Genomic DNA, 15,879 nt, shown 5'->3' on the forward strand with positions numbered 1-15,879 from the left:
GCTCAAATATTAGTGTGAAACAGCCTTGCTCTGAGTTCCTTTACTCTGGGACTTTCCTTGGTACTTCCCAAGTCGATGTTAAACACTGTGGTTTGGATGAATGTGTAGAAGCTGTTGAGGGATTCATGGTAGTTAACACTGAAGATGAAGTGTGCCTTGAAAAGCTCATCGAAAGCTGCCAGGGATGTTTGCGCCTTGCAAGGGATGGCCTTCTTGTCAATGATGACATAGAACCTCTGAATGTTGTTCTTATGTTCACCAACACAGAGGAGGAAGGGCTGTCCTGGTTCCAAGCTCCCTAGGAAGGCCTCAACACTGGCTCCAATCTGTGACAAACACAGAGACAGAAAATATTAATTTAAGTTATGCAACACAAGCAACGGCAGTATGAGAACAAGTGGATGAAAAACATTAAACACAAAATACCTTAAGATATCTCGCCACATGTTTGACAGCTTGATATGAGCTAATCTTAGCACTCTTCTTGTGGCCTTTTGACGTAGGGGGGAGCAGGTGAACCAGCAGTAGAATGATTGACAGGTCACTGTCCCAGCCTAGGAGCAAAGTAGAATTAAGTGTAAGATGTTCCGAAACATTTCTATCTTAAAATATTACAAAAAAAAAATGGCAGATTATGCCAAAGACAATACTTAAGGTAAGAAGATAAGAATCTGTTGTGTAAATGTTTTAAAGGCAGAATGAGGCACACTTACCAGACTCATTTGAGTTTTGCTGCGCAGACAAGAGTTCTTCAACATGCTCATTAGAAGTCCGGTTCTTGCAGTCTGCCAGGAGCCTGGGTTTGAAGTACGTCGGCCATTTTGCCAAAAATCTGCCAGAAACCTCTTCTCCAAACATCATGGTGAAATCTTGGTCAATCTACAGAAGAAACACCTTAAGTCCTTGATACTGAAAAAATATTGAGTCATAATTGTTCACTTCAAAAATACGCTGATCAAACAAAGGTATGTCTTTCTTACCAAGCCGGGGATGTCGAGAAACCGCGGGAACACATCCAAGACTGTTGCAGAGTTTTGCTGGTCCTGAACTAGCGTCTGGCGGTATTGAAATGTTGCCATCATCTTATCTTTGACAACTGACACATCAGTTGAATGTTTCAATAAGGATATTGCCTCACGGCATTCCTCGCCGAACAGTTGCTTGTCAGGATGCTTGTCATGTTAGACATTCCTGCAATAAAACCACAGCTCTTCTACAGAATCTTTGTGTTTGAGGATTAATAACTAACTTAATTTATTACTGAAATTCCCCAATACCTCATTTGCTGATTCCCGCTTAATGTGGGTTCTTTTATATACATTGTTTCTATCAAGAATCACTGTTGCATCTGATGAATCAGACGCCACAGAGGATGACGTGTCGGACACAAGCAACTCTGACGAAGAATGTGAGAGATCTTGATTAAGCACAACTGCAAGACATTTAAAAGAAACACAAGCTCAAGAACCTCTAACAACTTATTTTAGGCTTGACAACCAAACGGTCTAGCGTATTAGGGCACAACAGGCTAGTTCAGCTTTAATTGAACTTTGAAAAACTAACACTCTAACGGAGCAAAGTCTTACCTGTAGACTTTTCTGTGGACACATGAATGATAAGATTCCCTGCTTTTAAAAGCTCCTCATACACATCCGCATCCACTTCTGTCCCAGATTCATCTGTGACATGCAGCTCGGTCTGCAATGGAAGACCTAACTTTTCTATGACTGAGAGAATATTAGATTTAGGAAAATAAAGAAAAACAGTGCATTTCCCATTATTAGTAGTATTAAAAAATGTTAACAATTGTAGCATTCTGAGCAGTGTCAGGTGTTTTTCTTTTTCTGCATTTTAGATTCTATATTTGGACTGCTTGACAAGAAATTATTACTGCCCAACACAATAAACACAACTTGGTGGCTGGGGCAATATAACCAGATTACAGTCCCATTGTAAATGGAAAATACATTTTAGAAACTGATGACTTCAATATAATGAAGTGATGAAAACCTTTCTGAAGAAATGTATTGTAGTCTTCATAGCCCTCTTCAGTTTGGGCAACTTTAACATACTTCTGAGTTTCACCAAATCTCACTTTGACCAACATGATGTGCTGTAAAGAAAAAAAAATACATTCAGAAACGTAATGAATGAGAAAATGTGCACGTTACCGTGACAAGCACTAACACAGAGGAGGTAAAGCTAATAGAGAGAGGCGAGTTAACATAACGTTTACATTAACATTTCATAACATTTCCCTCGGAAATGTGACTAACCTAAAAATAAATCCGTACACTTATTTACACGATTTCATTAGAAAATAGTGACGCAATATCAACAATCATAAAGGTTCACATGAAACATGATAAAGGAAGCCTAAACGGTATTCTTAAAAAATGAAGGTGGATGCTTATATCCACACAAAATTATTCCAAATTGCACAATGCCCTGTACGCAACATCTTGCTATACAGCAAGCGTGCACACTTTTTAAACCTGGGCAGCAAGCACAGATAAACTGTCCATGGAAAAGAAACAAGCGAGCCAACCTCCATGACTGTGCGTTCACAGTCACACCAGACGCGCGTCAAATTCCCGCCTGCCTTGTCTAAATAATTTGAATCCATTCTCGCATCAAAAAGAAAAAAAAAGTTTGAAGCGAAATTTACGCGCGACGGAGGCGAAATCCGTTGGGGGCCATCTTTTTACAAGATATTTATGTATATTAGCGTGAAAATATTTGTAAAATGGCAGCACGGCAGCTTTCTAGCTGGTTAGTAACGTTAGGTCAATAACGTGACTCAAAAGTGAAATTTGTACATCTTACAACTTACCAGGTTGTACAATCTCCTCACTAATCCTTTTCCAAGAGAGGTGATTTTTTTTCCTGTGTGTCGACGCATGAATGAACAGTTAACGTTAAGAAAATAAGAAAATAAAAACGACAGAAAAGTTAACGTTAAGAAAATAAGAAATAAGAAAATTCTCACTGTATTTGTTCCATACATTGAGCGTTACGTGAAATTGTACACATAAGTTATCCTTTTGAGCGTGGTAATAACTGTTGCATGGTGAACTGATTAGCTAGCACTATCAAACTAACTAGAATATTAAGCATTAGCTAACTTAATGTTACCTGTCGAAAAAAATAAGTCCACCACTACAAATATAATTAAATAAACATAAGTTACTGGTTTAAATTTACTTACTTGTGAATGCTCCGAGCGTGTCCAGTCCGATCCAGTCGAGTGAAATAAAAGCTGTCTGGTTTCCCGCCTCACTGCAGGCAAGTAACGGAAATGATAGACCTCAGGCGGTAACACTAGCTTTTGAGTTTAAATCAACACTGTAGAGTTAAACCATCTATATGACATTTAACTCTCAGTGACAACACCAACTCTTTTTGAGAAATAACTCTCTTGTAGTTAAATTAGATTTAAAAAGAGTTGAAACGACTCTACAATTTTACTCTCAACTCTAACACTGAAAATCTAACACTTTTGATTTTGCTGTGTATGTGTATGAGTTACAGTGCAGCAGTGCATTAGATTAGACCGGCGATTAATTTACCTACCTGTACTGTTTGACGTCAACAGCTGTTTAAAACGTGCATTGTCCCGTTCAATTTTGAGCATCCAGTAATATAATCACACATGACTTGTGGAGCACTTTCGTAGTATGTATTTATTTGTAATTTTAACTGTTTTGAAATTACTTTCAAAGATTTCTGGCACTCTGTAGGACCAGCGACTAGTGGACGTCAAACTTAAAGTGTCATGGCAGAGCATTGAAGTCGACTAATCGACTGATCAGTTAGTCGATGCAACCCCTAAAGTGTAATGACCTACTTTTTAATTCATTCATAAAAAAAATGACAAATTCCTGACATTTAGTGTGAATTCCATTCTAATGACTGGATTCAGCGATTATGTCCACGTTTTCTGCATCGCGGATTCATAGGGCCCTAAGTTTCATAACCTAGTGGTATGTTTTATGTTTACGGTCCTTATAAAGTGCACTCACATCTGAGCAGTTAATCACATGCGTTGTCATGCAGCCGGATATTTTGTTTTGTTAATGGTTATCATTAGCATATTGTCAATGTGTCTAATTGTTAAATTTACAAATATTATTATTCAAAATCAGGATTCCTCTATTTTTTAAAAAAATATATATTAAATTGTGGCAAAACATTAAATTAGAATTCATCAATAAAGTCAGAATTATATTGCCCTTATTTTAATGATGATGACATAAAATGACCAGCCATGTCATTTGGTTGTTTAATTGTAGTATATCACACTACTACTATTACAGGTTTTGAATATCGAACAACCAGTCAATGTCAGCTGTCAGTCGGTTGAGCAAAATAATTTTGAAGTGTAATGTTTGCAAAAGCAAAATAGCTAATTAAGTACAAAACTTTACATTTTGATTGGTGAAATAACCCTTTAAAAGGTTAGTTCACAGCTTTTATCTTTGAAATGCAAATTAAGGTATATGTATAATTTTAATTAAACATTGTAAAAGTAATTAATATGAATCAAGCGGTTTAATTAAAATCTTCCAAAAATACATGATCGTTTGATGAACAGATTTAATTTTGGCATGAATTCACACATAAACATTGATCTGTAAACGGAAGCTTCTGCCTTGCTGACAACTTTGGAAGCAGCTAAAATTACTCTATGTATTAAGTATACGTAGGCCTACTGATATTTTGTAGACCTTGGCACAAGAGCAGAGTTATTGTGCCAATAAAGATTAACCTTAAGTGGTTTCCATGGAGACAATATTTAATTGAAGTGCTCTGAAATGTAGGTTCAACCACCAATTCTTGACCTGAGCTTTGTCCACAGATTTGAGCCTTTTGAAATCTCATTGAGAGACTGCAGTGCTGTGTAGGTAGATTTGAAGGCCCTGCTTGCTTCTTTAGAGCAGGTCATTCGGAAGAGGCTCTAGCAAACCAGAATTGTGTAGTGTGATTTATGGGTTTTTGTGACCTCTGCATATTCCTTGGCTGATGAGCCAGATTCAGATGTGATGAAAGGAATGTCAAAGCAGTTCTACATGCACCAGCACTCACAATTTCTTTTAAAGCATGTTTGCTGAGAAGTACTGAAATGTGTTACAGCACCCTTGTTTTTCAACTGGCATCATTTGTAATTAGGCCAAATCATTTAGTGTATTACTGATTTTGGCATGAATGTGATACAGGGTAATGGGTTTGACTTAACATGTCTTTATAACTGTGAATCTCTTTGTTGATATAGGAAATATATATTCCAGCTCTGAAAAGAAAATACGAGTCCGCTGCAAAAGTATCAGTTTCTCTGGTTTTACTATGTTTTAGTCAATTTTAAAGAAACATATTGGCTTTTAGAGCAATTATAAGGATATATAAGGATAACCTTGTACGTTGCTTGGTTTAGTTGTCTTTCACAAAGATGAATGTTGCCAATTCCAGCTTTGCTGAAGCACCCCCAGATCACCACCGATCCTCCACCAAATTTCACAGTGGGTGTGAGACATTGTGGCTTGTTGGCCTCTCCAGGTCTCCGTTTTACCATTAACAAAGCTGAATTGGACTCATTAGAGAAGGTCCAATCATTATGGTCTTTTGCCATCCTCAGATTGGCTCTTCTTTGCTTCTCATTGATAAAGGGATTTTTTTTTCTTGTTGTCCTCACCTTGCACTTCACCCCAGCTGCCATTTGTCATTCTTTTTGTAGATCACGTAATGTCTCCATACGGTTGTTGAGTGACATTCGATTGAGTTGGTGGTCATCAGTCTCCCCCTCTTGGTCTGTATCTCTGTTGTCCCCAATGTCTGCAGTTTGACCCTGTTCTTATGAACCACTGTCTTTGAACTTTTAAAGTGGAAGTGAAGTAGTCAGTCAAGTTTACATTATTTAGTAAACTGATTTACACATAAATTAAAATGTATAACAATCATGATAAATTTAACCATTTAAAGAAAAAAGGATGTTTTGTGATCACTTTTGGAGTAAGGACGCGGTCATATTGCAATACCACAACGTGTGACGTCAGGGTTGGTTCGCTCCACTGGCCAGTGAAGTATTACACGCATTTTTTGAACACACAAATGTGTTTGGTTTTCAACATAATTACATGAATATCCAACAGCAAACTGTCTAAATAACAAAGGTTTGATCATAGTATCCCAAACATTTTTTTAAAAATGCACAAGGTGCAACGAGATGTAAACAAACAACGATCCATATTATATCGTTCAACTATCTGTCTATTTATCTATCTATCTATCTATCTATCTATCTATCTATCTATCTCTCTCTCTCTCTCTCTCTCTCTCTCTCTATATATATATATATATATATATATATACAGGTGCTGGTCATATAATTAGAATATCAACAAAAAGTTTATTTCACTAATTCCATTCAAAAAGTGAAACTTGTATATTATATTTATTCATTACACACAGACTGATATATTTCAAATGTTTTTTTTCTTTTAATTTTGATGATTATAACTGACAACTAAGGAAAATCCCAAATTCAGTATCTCAGAAAATTAGAATATTACTTAAGACCAATACAAAGAAAGGATTTTTAGAAATCTTGGCCAACTGAAAAGTATGAACATGAAAAGTATGAGCATGTACAGTACAGCACTCAATACTTAGTTAGGGCTCCTCAGTCTGTGGCACTGCTCAGGTGTTATGAGAGCCCAGGTTGCTCTGAGGCCCTGTCCACACAGACACGGGTATTTTTATAACCGTGACTTTTTTTACGCGGTTCGGCCTTTCGTCCACACGAAAACGCAGTTTCAGGGCACCGAAACCGAACATTTTTGAAAACTACGGCCAGGGTGAGCATTTTCAGAAACGCTGGTTGCAGTGTTGTCGTGTGGACAGTATAACCGGGGTTTTTGCCTTGCGATGTCAGATTGTGCGCCGCTGACTGCTTCTGATTGGCCAAGGTGACTTTACAATTTGGGTTATATCGCCGCCTGCTGGTGTGGCATGCTCTTGACAGCGCTTGATAGCATGTTTTTCGTTTTCATGTGGATGGGATTTTTTTTTTAAACGCAGGAGGAAAAACTCCGGTTATAAAAATACCCGTGTCCGTGTGGACTAGGCCTGATAGTGGCCTTCAGCTTTTCTGCATTGTTGGGTCTGACTTATCGCAGCTTCCTCTTCACAATGCCCCATAGATTTTCTATGGGATTATGGTCAGGCGAGTTTGCTGGCCAATTAAGGACAGGGATGCCATGGTCCTTCAACCAGGTACTGGAAGCTTTGGCACTGTGTGCAGGTGCCAAGTCCTGTTGGAAAGTGAAATCTGCATCTCCATACAGTTGGTCAGCAGCAGGAAGCATGAAGTGCTCTAAAACTTCCTGGTACAGTATATGGCTTCATTGACCTTGGACCTCAGAAAACAGAGTGGACCAACACCAGCAGATGACATGGCACCCCAAACCATCATTGACTGTGGAAACTTTACACTGGACCTCAAGCAACATGGATTGTGTGCCTCTCCTCTCTTCCTCCAGACTCTGGGACCCTGATTTTGATCATAGAACATAACTTTGGACCACTCAGCAGCAGTCCAGTCCTTTTTATCTTTAGATGCTTCTGATGCTGTCTGTTTTTCAAAAGTGGCTTGACACAAGGACTGCAATAGCTGAAACCCATGTCTTGCATACGTCTGTGCGTAGTGGTTCTTGAAGCACTGACTCCAGCTGCAGTCCACTCTTTGTGAATCTCCCCCACATTTTTGAATGGGTTTTGTTTCACAATCCTCTCCAGCATGCGGTTATCCCTATTGCTTGTACACTTTTTTTCTACCACATCTTTTCCTTCCCTTCACCTCTATATTAATATGCTTGGACACAGAGCTCTGTGAACAGCCAGTCTCTTTTGCCATGACCTTTTGTGTCTTGCCCTCCTTGTGCAAGGTGTCAATGGTCGTCTTTTGGACAACTGTCAAGTCAGCAGTCTTCCCCATGATTGTGTAGCCTACAGAACTAGACTGAGAGACCATTTAAAGGCCTTTGCAGGTGTTTTGAGTTAATTAGCTGATTAGAGTGTAGCAACAGGTGACTTCAGTATTGAACCTTTTCACAATATTCAAATTTTCTGAGATACTGAATTTGGGATTTCCCTTAGTTGTCAGTTATAATCATCAAAATTAAAATAAATAAACATTTGAAATATATCTGTCTGTGTGTAATGAATGCATATAACAACAAGTTTCACTTTTTGAATGGAATTAGTGAAATAAATAAACTTTTTGATGATGTTCTAATTATATGATCAAATAAAGAAGTTAAGTCTGCACACTGAAAACTGAAAAACGTTGCTTGAGCTTAATTAAATTCCTCTGGAGCAGTAATTTTCAATGTGCAGACATCACATCTTTATTTGATTATATTATTCAGTTGTCTTGCACCTGCGTCCTATTTGGATGTTTGGGATGTGCACACCATTTTTGTGTTATTGATTCTAATTATATGACCAGCACCTGTATATGTATATATATATATATATATATATATATATATATATATATATATATATGTATATACACACTAGAGGTGTGCGATATGACGATTTTTAATGGTGGACGATAAAAATGCCTCCACGATATGCTTTTTTAGAAATATCGTAGTATCGTGCTACAGCGCACATTCTATCAGCTGCAGTTCTGGCGCCTCCGTCATATACTGTACAATGCCATGTGCATTCACAGCAGTGTTAACTCAGCGGTAAAGTTATTCTTTCGTTATTTGAATGTGCTTTTAAAAGTCTCATATGCGCTATGCGCTCTGGTCTGACCTGTGCTTTTTCTGTGCACCGTATACACCCAAAGCACGCATGCTAAAGCCTGTCAGACAGCGCCTGATGATTGAACTAAGTTATCTTTTGCGCTAATACTGTCAAAACACACAAGGTTTTACATGTAGACTCATGTTGGTTATGTCTAAAATAGAAGTAAACAGAGAGAAAAACGAATACGTGCCTGTATATTAGATGCGTGCAGGTCTTAAAGGGACAGTAGGCATATTAAACATGCAGCCTACTTTCATTACTGTCAAGTAATAGATCACCATAAAATTTAATTTCTGTCATTATTTAGTCACTGTCACGTTGGCCCAAACCTGTATTAATTTCTTTCTTGTGCTGAACACAAAAGAAGATATTTTGAAGAATGTGGGTAACCAAACAGTTGCTGGTCTGCAAAAAATACTATGGACGTCACTGTGGACCAGAAACTGTTTGGTTTTCCACGTTCCTCAAAATAGCATTTATGTTCAGAAGAAGAAAAAAACTCATTCAGGTACTTTTGATTGAGTAAATGGTGGTATAAATATAAAACACTATGACAGAATTAACAGACAGCTGACAGAATTTTTATTTTTGGGTGAACTATTTAACGTTATTAAACCAACAAAACACAGAGAAAAATCACTCACTGCTATTGTACCTAAAAAATAAAGCTCTGTTTGTTTTATTTGTGTGTAGTTGTAATGTGTAGCCTATCTTTGTCATTCTTTTATCTTTGTTATTAAAAAATAAGAACAAAGATTTTTATCTTTGCCCTCTTTGGCCTAAATATCTGCCATTCTTTTTTATTTTTATTTTTTTGTTACCTTGAAAACCTTTGTCTTTGTAATAGGGAAATTAATTTGGCTTTAATGCTCAGATAACTTGCAAAATAGTAAAAGGGACAGTTGACCCAAAATTATTTCAGAATTTCAGTCATATTGTTCAAACCTGTATAAATCTTTATTTATTTTTTTGTGAAACACTAAAGACAATTTGTCTTTAAATGAAAAAAACTGAAATGTGTCTTGTGAATTTTGTCTATACATTGAAAGTCAATGGGGCCCCATATTGTTTCAACCCCAACATACATCAAACTGTTTTTTGTTCTACAGAACTAAAAGTAGTAATCAAATATTTTGACTGTGACAAAGACTTTGCTTCATTTAAATGAACATACTTTCACCGTATACACTATGCTGTTCTGTGATTATCTTCTTCTACCGACATTGCGCACTGGGCCTTGTATCTGGTAGAGTTGCTGAAAAATTATGCAGAGTCTTTTTGCCACGCTTCATGACTGTGCACTTTGATGCTTGTCTTCACTTCATTACATATAGACATTCTCTCTTCCTCCCTTCCTCTGTTCTCTTTGCCTTTGTTGCTCCTTTTATTTCTCTTCAACTGTGGAGACCCTGTTGTAGCGATAGTTCATCCAAAAATAAATTCTGTCATCATTTATTAACCTTCAATAAGTTAAACCTTTTGACTTTTCTTCTGTGAAACATAAAACAATATATTTTGAAAGATGCCTCTGAATTTTGAATAGAATTTTGTCCATACAATTGTTTGGAAAGAATTTCCATTTTGGTTGAACTGTATACCTTTAAACAGGGTCTTCACAGTTGAGCAGAAAAAAAAGAGGAAACTTTTGGAGATGTTTCATCATGCTACTTCAGATGTCATTGTTAGTATTTGAACCACAGACTATTGGAAGCTGAAAGATGTAGCGCTTTCCAAAACCCTGTTGTACAAACATACAGCTGAATGATGCTTAACTTGAATAACATAACAGCTTCATCTTTTCTGTATTTGAGATGCCCTTCAAGAATATGGATAGCCATACATCCAAGTCTTCTGTGTGGCCAAATGTGGTTTGTGGTTGATGAAGCCTTGGGCTGTCACAAAGTCAGGTGTGATATTTCAGAAACGCCTAATTCAGAGACATTGGTCAGGCTAATAGGGTATTTTCTGAATGGCATTCCTTTTAAATTTGCCTACAGCACTTTTGAATAAAATAAATGAATAAATACATGAATACAAACAAAACTTTCATTTGTAGCTTTCTCTCTTGAATTCAAATATTTATCCTATCTTATTATGTGCATTAGTGCACATTGCTTTTCCCACATAGAAATAAATCCTTTCAAATGTCATTAGTGGTTCTTGGAATGTGACATTTTTGGGATGTTAATGAATTAGTCATGAATGGTTCTCTGTAACATTTGGTGGTAATTTGGTGGAATTGTCATGGGGCATTGAGGTTCCTAATGTGAAAACAACAGTTGTTTTTCTCTGTCACTATACAGAAATAGGTTGCTAGAGTCCTCTGTGTACTGTATATATTATATAGGTTATGTCTATATGGAATGCAGTCATATAGAGTTGTCTGTGTTTTGTTTTAAATTATGCTCTGAGCTTTTAAAAAAGGAAAGAGAGTCGGAAAACAGTCGGCTTTCAATGTGTTTGTGTTTCTGTGTAATGGGAGCTGTCCTAAAGACCCTTTTACACTAATGATGTGTGTTGTGTCTGATTTGTGTAATGTGAACCCTAGGGTTCCTATTTTAGTACATTATTCTGTATTCATGTCTTACACAAACATCCTGTTTAAAGAGGCAAAACATTAACAAAAAACAAACAAACTAAAAAAAAATAGACTTTCATATGTTTCACGGTTCTCTGATGTTGGTTTATGATCATATGCAGGTAAAAAAATACAATAATAATAAATATTTTCAACCATCAAGCTTTTATTTTGCCGGAAAACTGAAAAACCTGTAAAGCTTCTCTTCCTTTGACAACGACTGGTTTGTAGGTGCTTCTTTTTTTAAGTTTGGAAAGATCGTTGGCACATGTTGCCTTCCCAAATGCACATTATATACGACCCAGTAGGATGATTATAAACTCCATAGCATGATTTTAGTTTTATTTCAGTTGACCCTTTAAAGGAGACATAATCTCATGTTAATCTTGAGTATCTATAGAGTAGCATTGCATCCTTGATATCTCCGAAGAATCTGTAGTTTTATCAGATTTACAAAAGAAAGATATAGCTTTACGCTTCTCTCTGAAAACAGCTGAGCTCCTGGGGGCGTGCTGTTGGCAGAACTAAAGAGCTGCACTTACACACCGATTGCCAACAAAGCACAGAAATTTCAAGTCATGAAGGACCATCCTCGAGAAAAAAAAAAAAAAAACAACACATTCCAAAACGTATACGCTCCCGGAAGGAGTGTATTTGGCACAGAAATTCTCCGTCATACGTCCAAATTGTAGTGTAAATAACTCAGAATGCTGGGGTAAAAAAAGGTCATTTTCACATATTTTGTTCATTTGACTGTAAAACTCCGAACAGAATTAGCTATTTTTAAGTGCAAGATGTCTTTTTTTTGGGGAAAATATATGGCTTTCAAAATCTTTAAATTGACCATGTTGTTCGGTGAGTTTGTAAACAGAATAAAAAAAAAACGGATTACATTTTCAGATTTTTATTTAGAAAAAAAGAGAAAAATAATGTATGAAAGAATCCAACTCTTCATTCTTGAAAATGCAACTATGTTACATATACAAGTCTTTTTGTTTTCATTCAGGCTTTTTTGTTCATACACGCACACATATACACATGCATGAATATTCATATGCACCAATTCATTTACACACATGCACACATTATACAGATGCACACCCCACATGTGGAAAAAGTCTCGCTCAACCTCCTCCCAAATTTCATCAAAAATCATCCAAGTCTAATGCTGTGATCCTTCACACACCAGAAATGACTTTATAAACACAAGCTTTAGATTTGTAGCTCATAATGAAGAATGCTACAGACAAATGTTACAGTTTTTCCTGCAGTCACAGTGAGGTTATGTCAGATTAACCACTGATGGATAAAGTACTGAAACATAAAGCAAAGGTCCAGAAAGTAGCTTCCTTTTTAAAAACTGCAGCATTCTATTTTCTTCACAAAACTGCACACTGGTCACAATCAAAGGGAGCGAGAATGGGGAAAAAAGTGAGTGAAAATAGATTGCCTCACAAAATTCCTTAAGGGAAGAGAACGATGGGAAAGAGAGAGTGATTGGGCCACTGTGTTGGGAGTAGTGCATGATGGACAGTCAGAAAGAAATGGCATAGGCACATACATTTTCTCTGCTGTCATGGAGAGATTAATCTTAGGTGTCAGTTGGATTTGCCTCAATATTTATCATTTATTGCACGCAGAAGCCCACAATGCAGTGCCAGAACTTTTGATGCTTGGAACAGCAATTTCCACAGAAAGGGAGTTGGATGATGTTCAGCACATTGAAATCGACCCTCATGCATGATTTATGAGGAAAAGTCAAATTGACTGCAGACACTGAAATGTGTTTTGGTGCTTAACATAATTATGCAAGGTTGATGTAATAATCTTTGTAGATAAGGGTTTGTATTATGTGCTTCGGATTAACAAAAAAAAAAAAACCTGAGGTCTCCACAGTTCTCTTTATTTAAATTCAGTGCAGTGAACAGTTCTTTCATGCGCTTCATATGCAGGGGTTCTCTGTGACTCTGGGGGCGAGTGTGTTTCAAAGAGCCTATCAACACCACGGTTGACCGCGGCCTTCAGTCATTGTCCAATTGAGAGATCCGTTTCACCCTGTGTGAATTCTCACCCTTCGGAGACTCAAGTTCTTTAAACATTTACGTTGCACTCCATTTTGGACATCATCACAGTCCAGGAGATCTTGCTGGTTACGTTAGTATGGTAGACTTGCCTGGTCTTTTTTTCTTTTTCTTTCTCCCTTTCAATTTAAAGAGATGGTTTATCCAGAAGTTACCCTCATGGTGTTCCAAACCTGTAGGACTTGAATCTGTGAAACACAAGGGAGAATTTCCAATTACAACGTAGCTTTTAAACTTCCAGAATGGGTACAGGTAGAATCTAAAAAATAAAATAAAAAAATTACATTTTACATTGTAAAGTTATAGATCATTTTTCAGGGCTGCAGCTAACAATTATTTTGATATTTGATTAGATTAGCGATTATTATTATTTTTTATTAATCAGATAAAAAAAGCCATTTTTTTTAAATTGACAAACACACTATTCCACATTCTGCCTAATGCTGTCCTTCAAACAAACATGACAACTGAATGCTATGAAAACTTGCTGTATGGTTAATATAGCTCTGTTATAAAGTACAGTTTAAATAGACAGTTAAAACAGACAAATAGACAAAGGACAGTTTAATTCCCTTTATTTAAGGGTTAGTTCACCCAAATATACAAATTCTGTCATTAATGACTCACCCTCATGTCATTCCAAACCCGTGAGACCTCTGTTCATCTTTGGAACACAGTTTAAGATATTTTAGATTTAGTTTGAGAGCTCTCAGTCCCTCCATTGAAACTGTGTGTAAAAACATCATCAAAGTAGTCACTGTGACATCAGAGGGTCAGTTAGAATTTGTCGCAACATCGGAAATACATTTTGGTCCAAAAATAACAAAAATTCTGACATTATTAAGCATTGTCTTCTCTTCTGGGTCTGTTGTGAGCGTGTTCACGGCGCTGTTGACGTACGACGCTGCTGACGTGTTTTCTGGTGCTCCCAATAACAAAGATAACACGCCAGCAGCGTCGTACGTCAACAGTCACAGCAGTCGCGTCCATATAAATGTAAGAAAAGTCTTACATTTATATTAAATCACATTATTTTATCCCTTTACAGTTACTATAATAAAATACTTTAAAACATAAATTTAACATCCAATAACCGGTATAGAATTTAAATATTCAAAATAAATCTAAATTATAATTATTGCGCTGAATATGAAATTTTTCCCTCTTTAGCGTTATTCACTGCTGTAATTTGACGTTACTGGTGGAGGTTTTCTGTGCACGGTGGGCAGATTTGACTAATCTGAAATGACATTTGTTATCGATTATTTTCAGTAAACTAAACTGGTCAGGAAAATTACTGATTTGGACAGGAGGGTGAGTATATAAATAATGTAGAATTGATGTAGAATTTTTGGAACAAATTTTGGTATTATGTCAGTAAAATGCAAATCAGCTCCCCTAGGGCTAATGTTTTGTCGGGAGTTGGGATGAAGATTCCTGCTATAGTGTCCCATCATGCCATTTCCTGTCTACTTTAGATGATGCATGAGCTGGTAGCGGTGCCAGGAAACTCGTCGCCTGTCAAAAAATCAATATGCCAATTAGCCAGTGCTGCCCTAGTCAGATGGGGGGCTGTGTTCCACAGATCCAGACTGGGTCTTTGCCAGTTTGGCTGGATTTGAAGCACCGTTCGTATTTTACTGGGGGTTAAGGCTGAGGTGATGGTGTTTAATTTAGGCTGTTTACTGTCCAATTGATTTGGTGAGTTTCTGTCTAGACAAGCACAGTTCCAATCAGCTGATGTCCTGGGTAATTCTGTTTTGTGCTATGTGGTCTGACATTGGTACGTGACTTAGGATTGATTGTGGTGGCCTAGAAAAAGAGATGTATGGCTATGTAATGTTGGAAAGTGAGAGAGGGAGAGATGCTGTTTGCATTAAATATCCGCAGCCCAGCTGATAAACCTTCAGTTACCACTTAGAAAGAATTGGTAACCTGTCAACAATGTAATGTTTTATGTTTTGTAGACAAGTGGCTGCCCTTTTTTTCTATTTAATGTAATTAAACAAGGCTTTGATCAAATATGGTCTACAGTAAATACAGTAGTATTATGAAATATTGTTACAAATCTTAAATCTGTGTTCTATTTAAATATATTTTAAATTGTAACTTATTTCTGTGATTTCTGTAGCTAAAGCTTTCAGTAGTTCTTATTCCAGTCTTCATTGTCAGATAATCATTTAGAAATCATTTTAATATGATTTCAGTGATTAATATTAATAATTTTAATATGAATAATAATATTGTCAATGTTGGAAACAGTTGTGCTGCTAAATATCTTTGTGCAGTGCAAACCTTTTTTTTTTTGCACTGTATTTGAATTGAATAGAAAGTTCAAAAGAACAGCATTTTTTTTAATGAAAATCTTCTGTAACCGTTATAAATGTCTTGACAGTCTTTAGCAAT

General features: G+C 36.6%; 2 protein-coding genes across 2 annotated transcripts in view; one reads left to right on the forward strand and one right to left on the reverse strand.

The window, feature by feature from the left end:
* The window catches only part of LOC132151916 (heparan sulfate 2-O-sulfotransferase 1-like), an 84,286-nt gene that overhangs the window by 28,014 nt on the left and 40,393 nt on the right, over positions 1–15,879 (forward strand). The window lies entirely within an intron of this gene.
* LOC132152250 (uncharacterized) lies at positions 3–2,884 on the reverse strand. The gene is made up of 8 exons (XM_059561062.1): positions 2,834–2,884; positions 2,011–2,113; positions 1,587–1,727; positions 1,278–1,396; positions 981–1,172; positions 714–879; positions 427–554; positions 3–326 (listed from the first exon to the last, which is right to left on the reverse strand). Exons 2-8 carry the CDS (start codon positions 2,105–2,107, stop codon positions 3–5), a joined length of 1,167 nt encoding a protein of 388 aa, XP_059417045.1. The 5' UTR covers positions 2,108–2,113; positions 2,834–2,884.

This window comes from Carassius carassius, chromosome 10 (assembly GCF_963082965.1).
Source record: "Carassius carassius chromosome 10, fCarCar2.1, whole genome shotgun sequence".
Taxonomy (NCBI): Eukaryota; Metazoa; Chordata; class Actinopteri; order Cypriniformes; family Cyprinidae; genus Carassius; species Carassius carassius.

Coding starts and splice junctions, on each gene's coding strand:
- LOC132152250 (XM_059561062.1), bottom strand. CDS start 2,107: ATGTTGGTCAAAGTGAGATTTGGTGAAACTCAGAAGTATGTTAAAGTT. Junction 1,397..1,586: donor GTCCACAGAAAAGTCTACAG/GTAAGACTTTGC, acceptor ATTCTTCGTCAG/AGTTGCTTGTGTCCGACACG. Junction 327..426: donor ATGTGGCGAGATATCTTAAG/GTATTTTGTGTT, acceptor TGTTTGTCACAG/ATTGGAGCCAGTGTTGAGGC.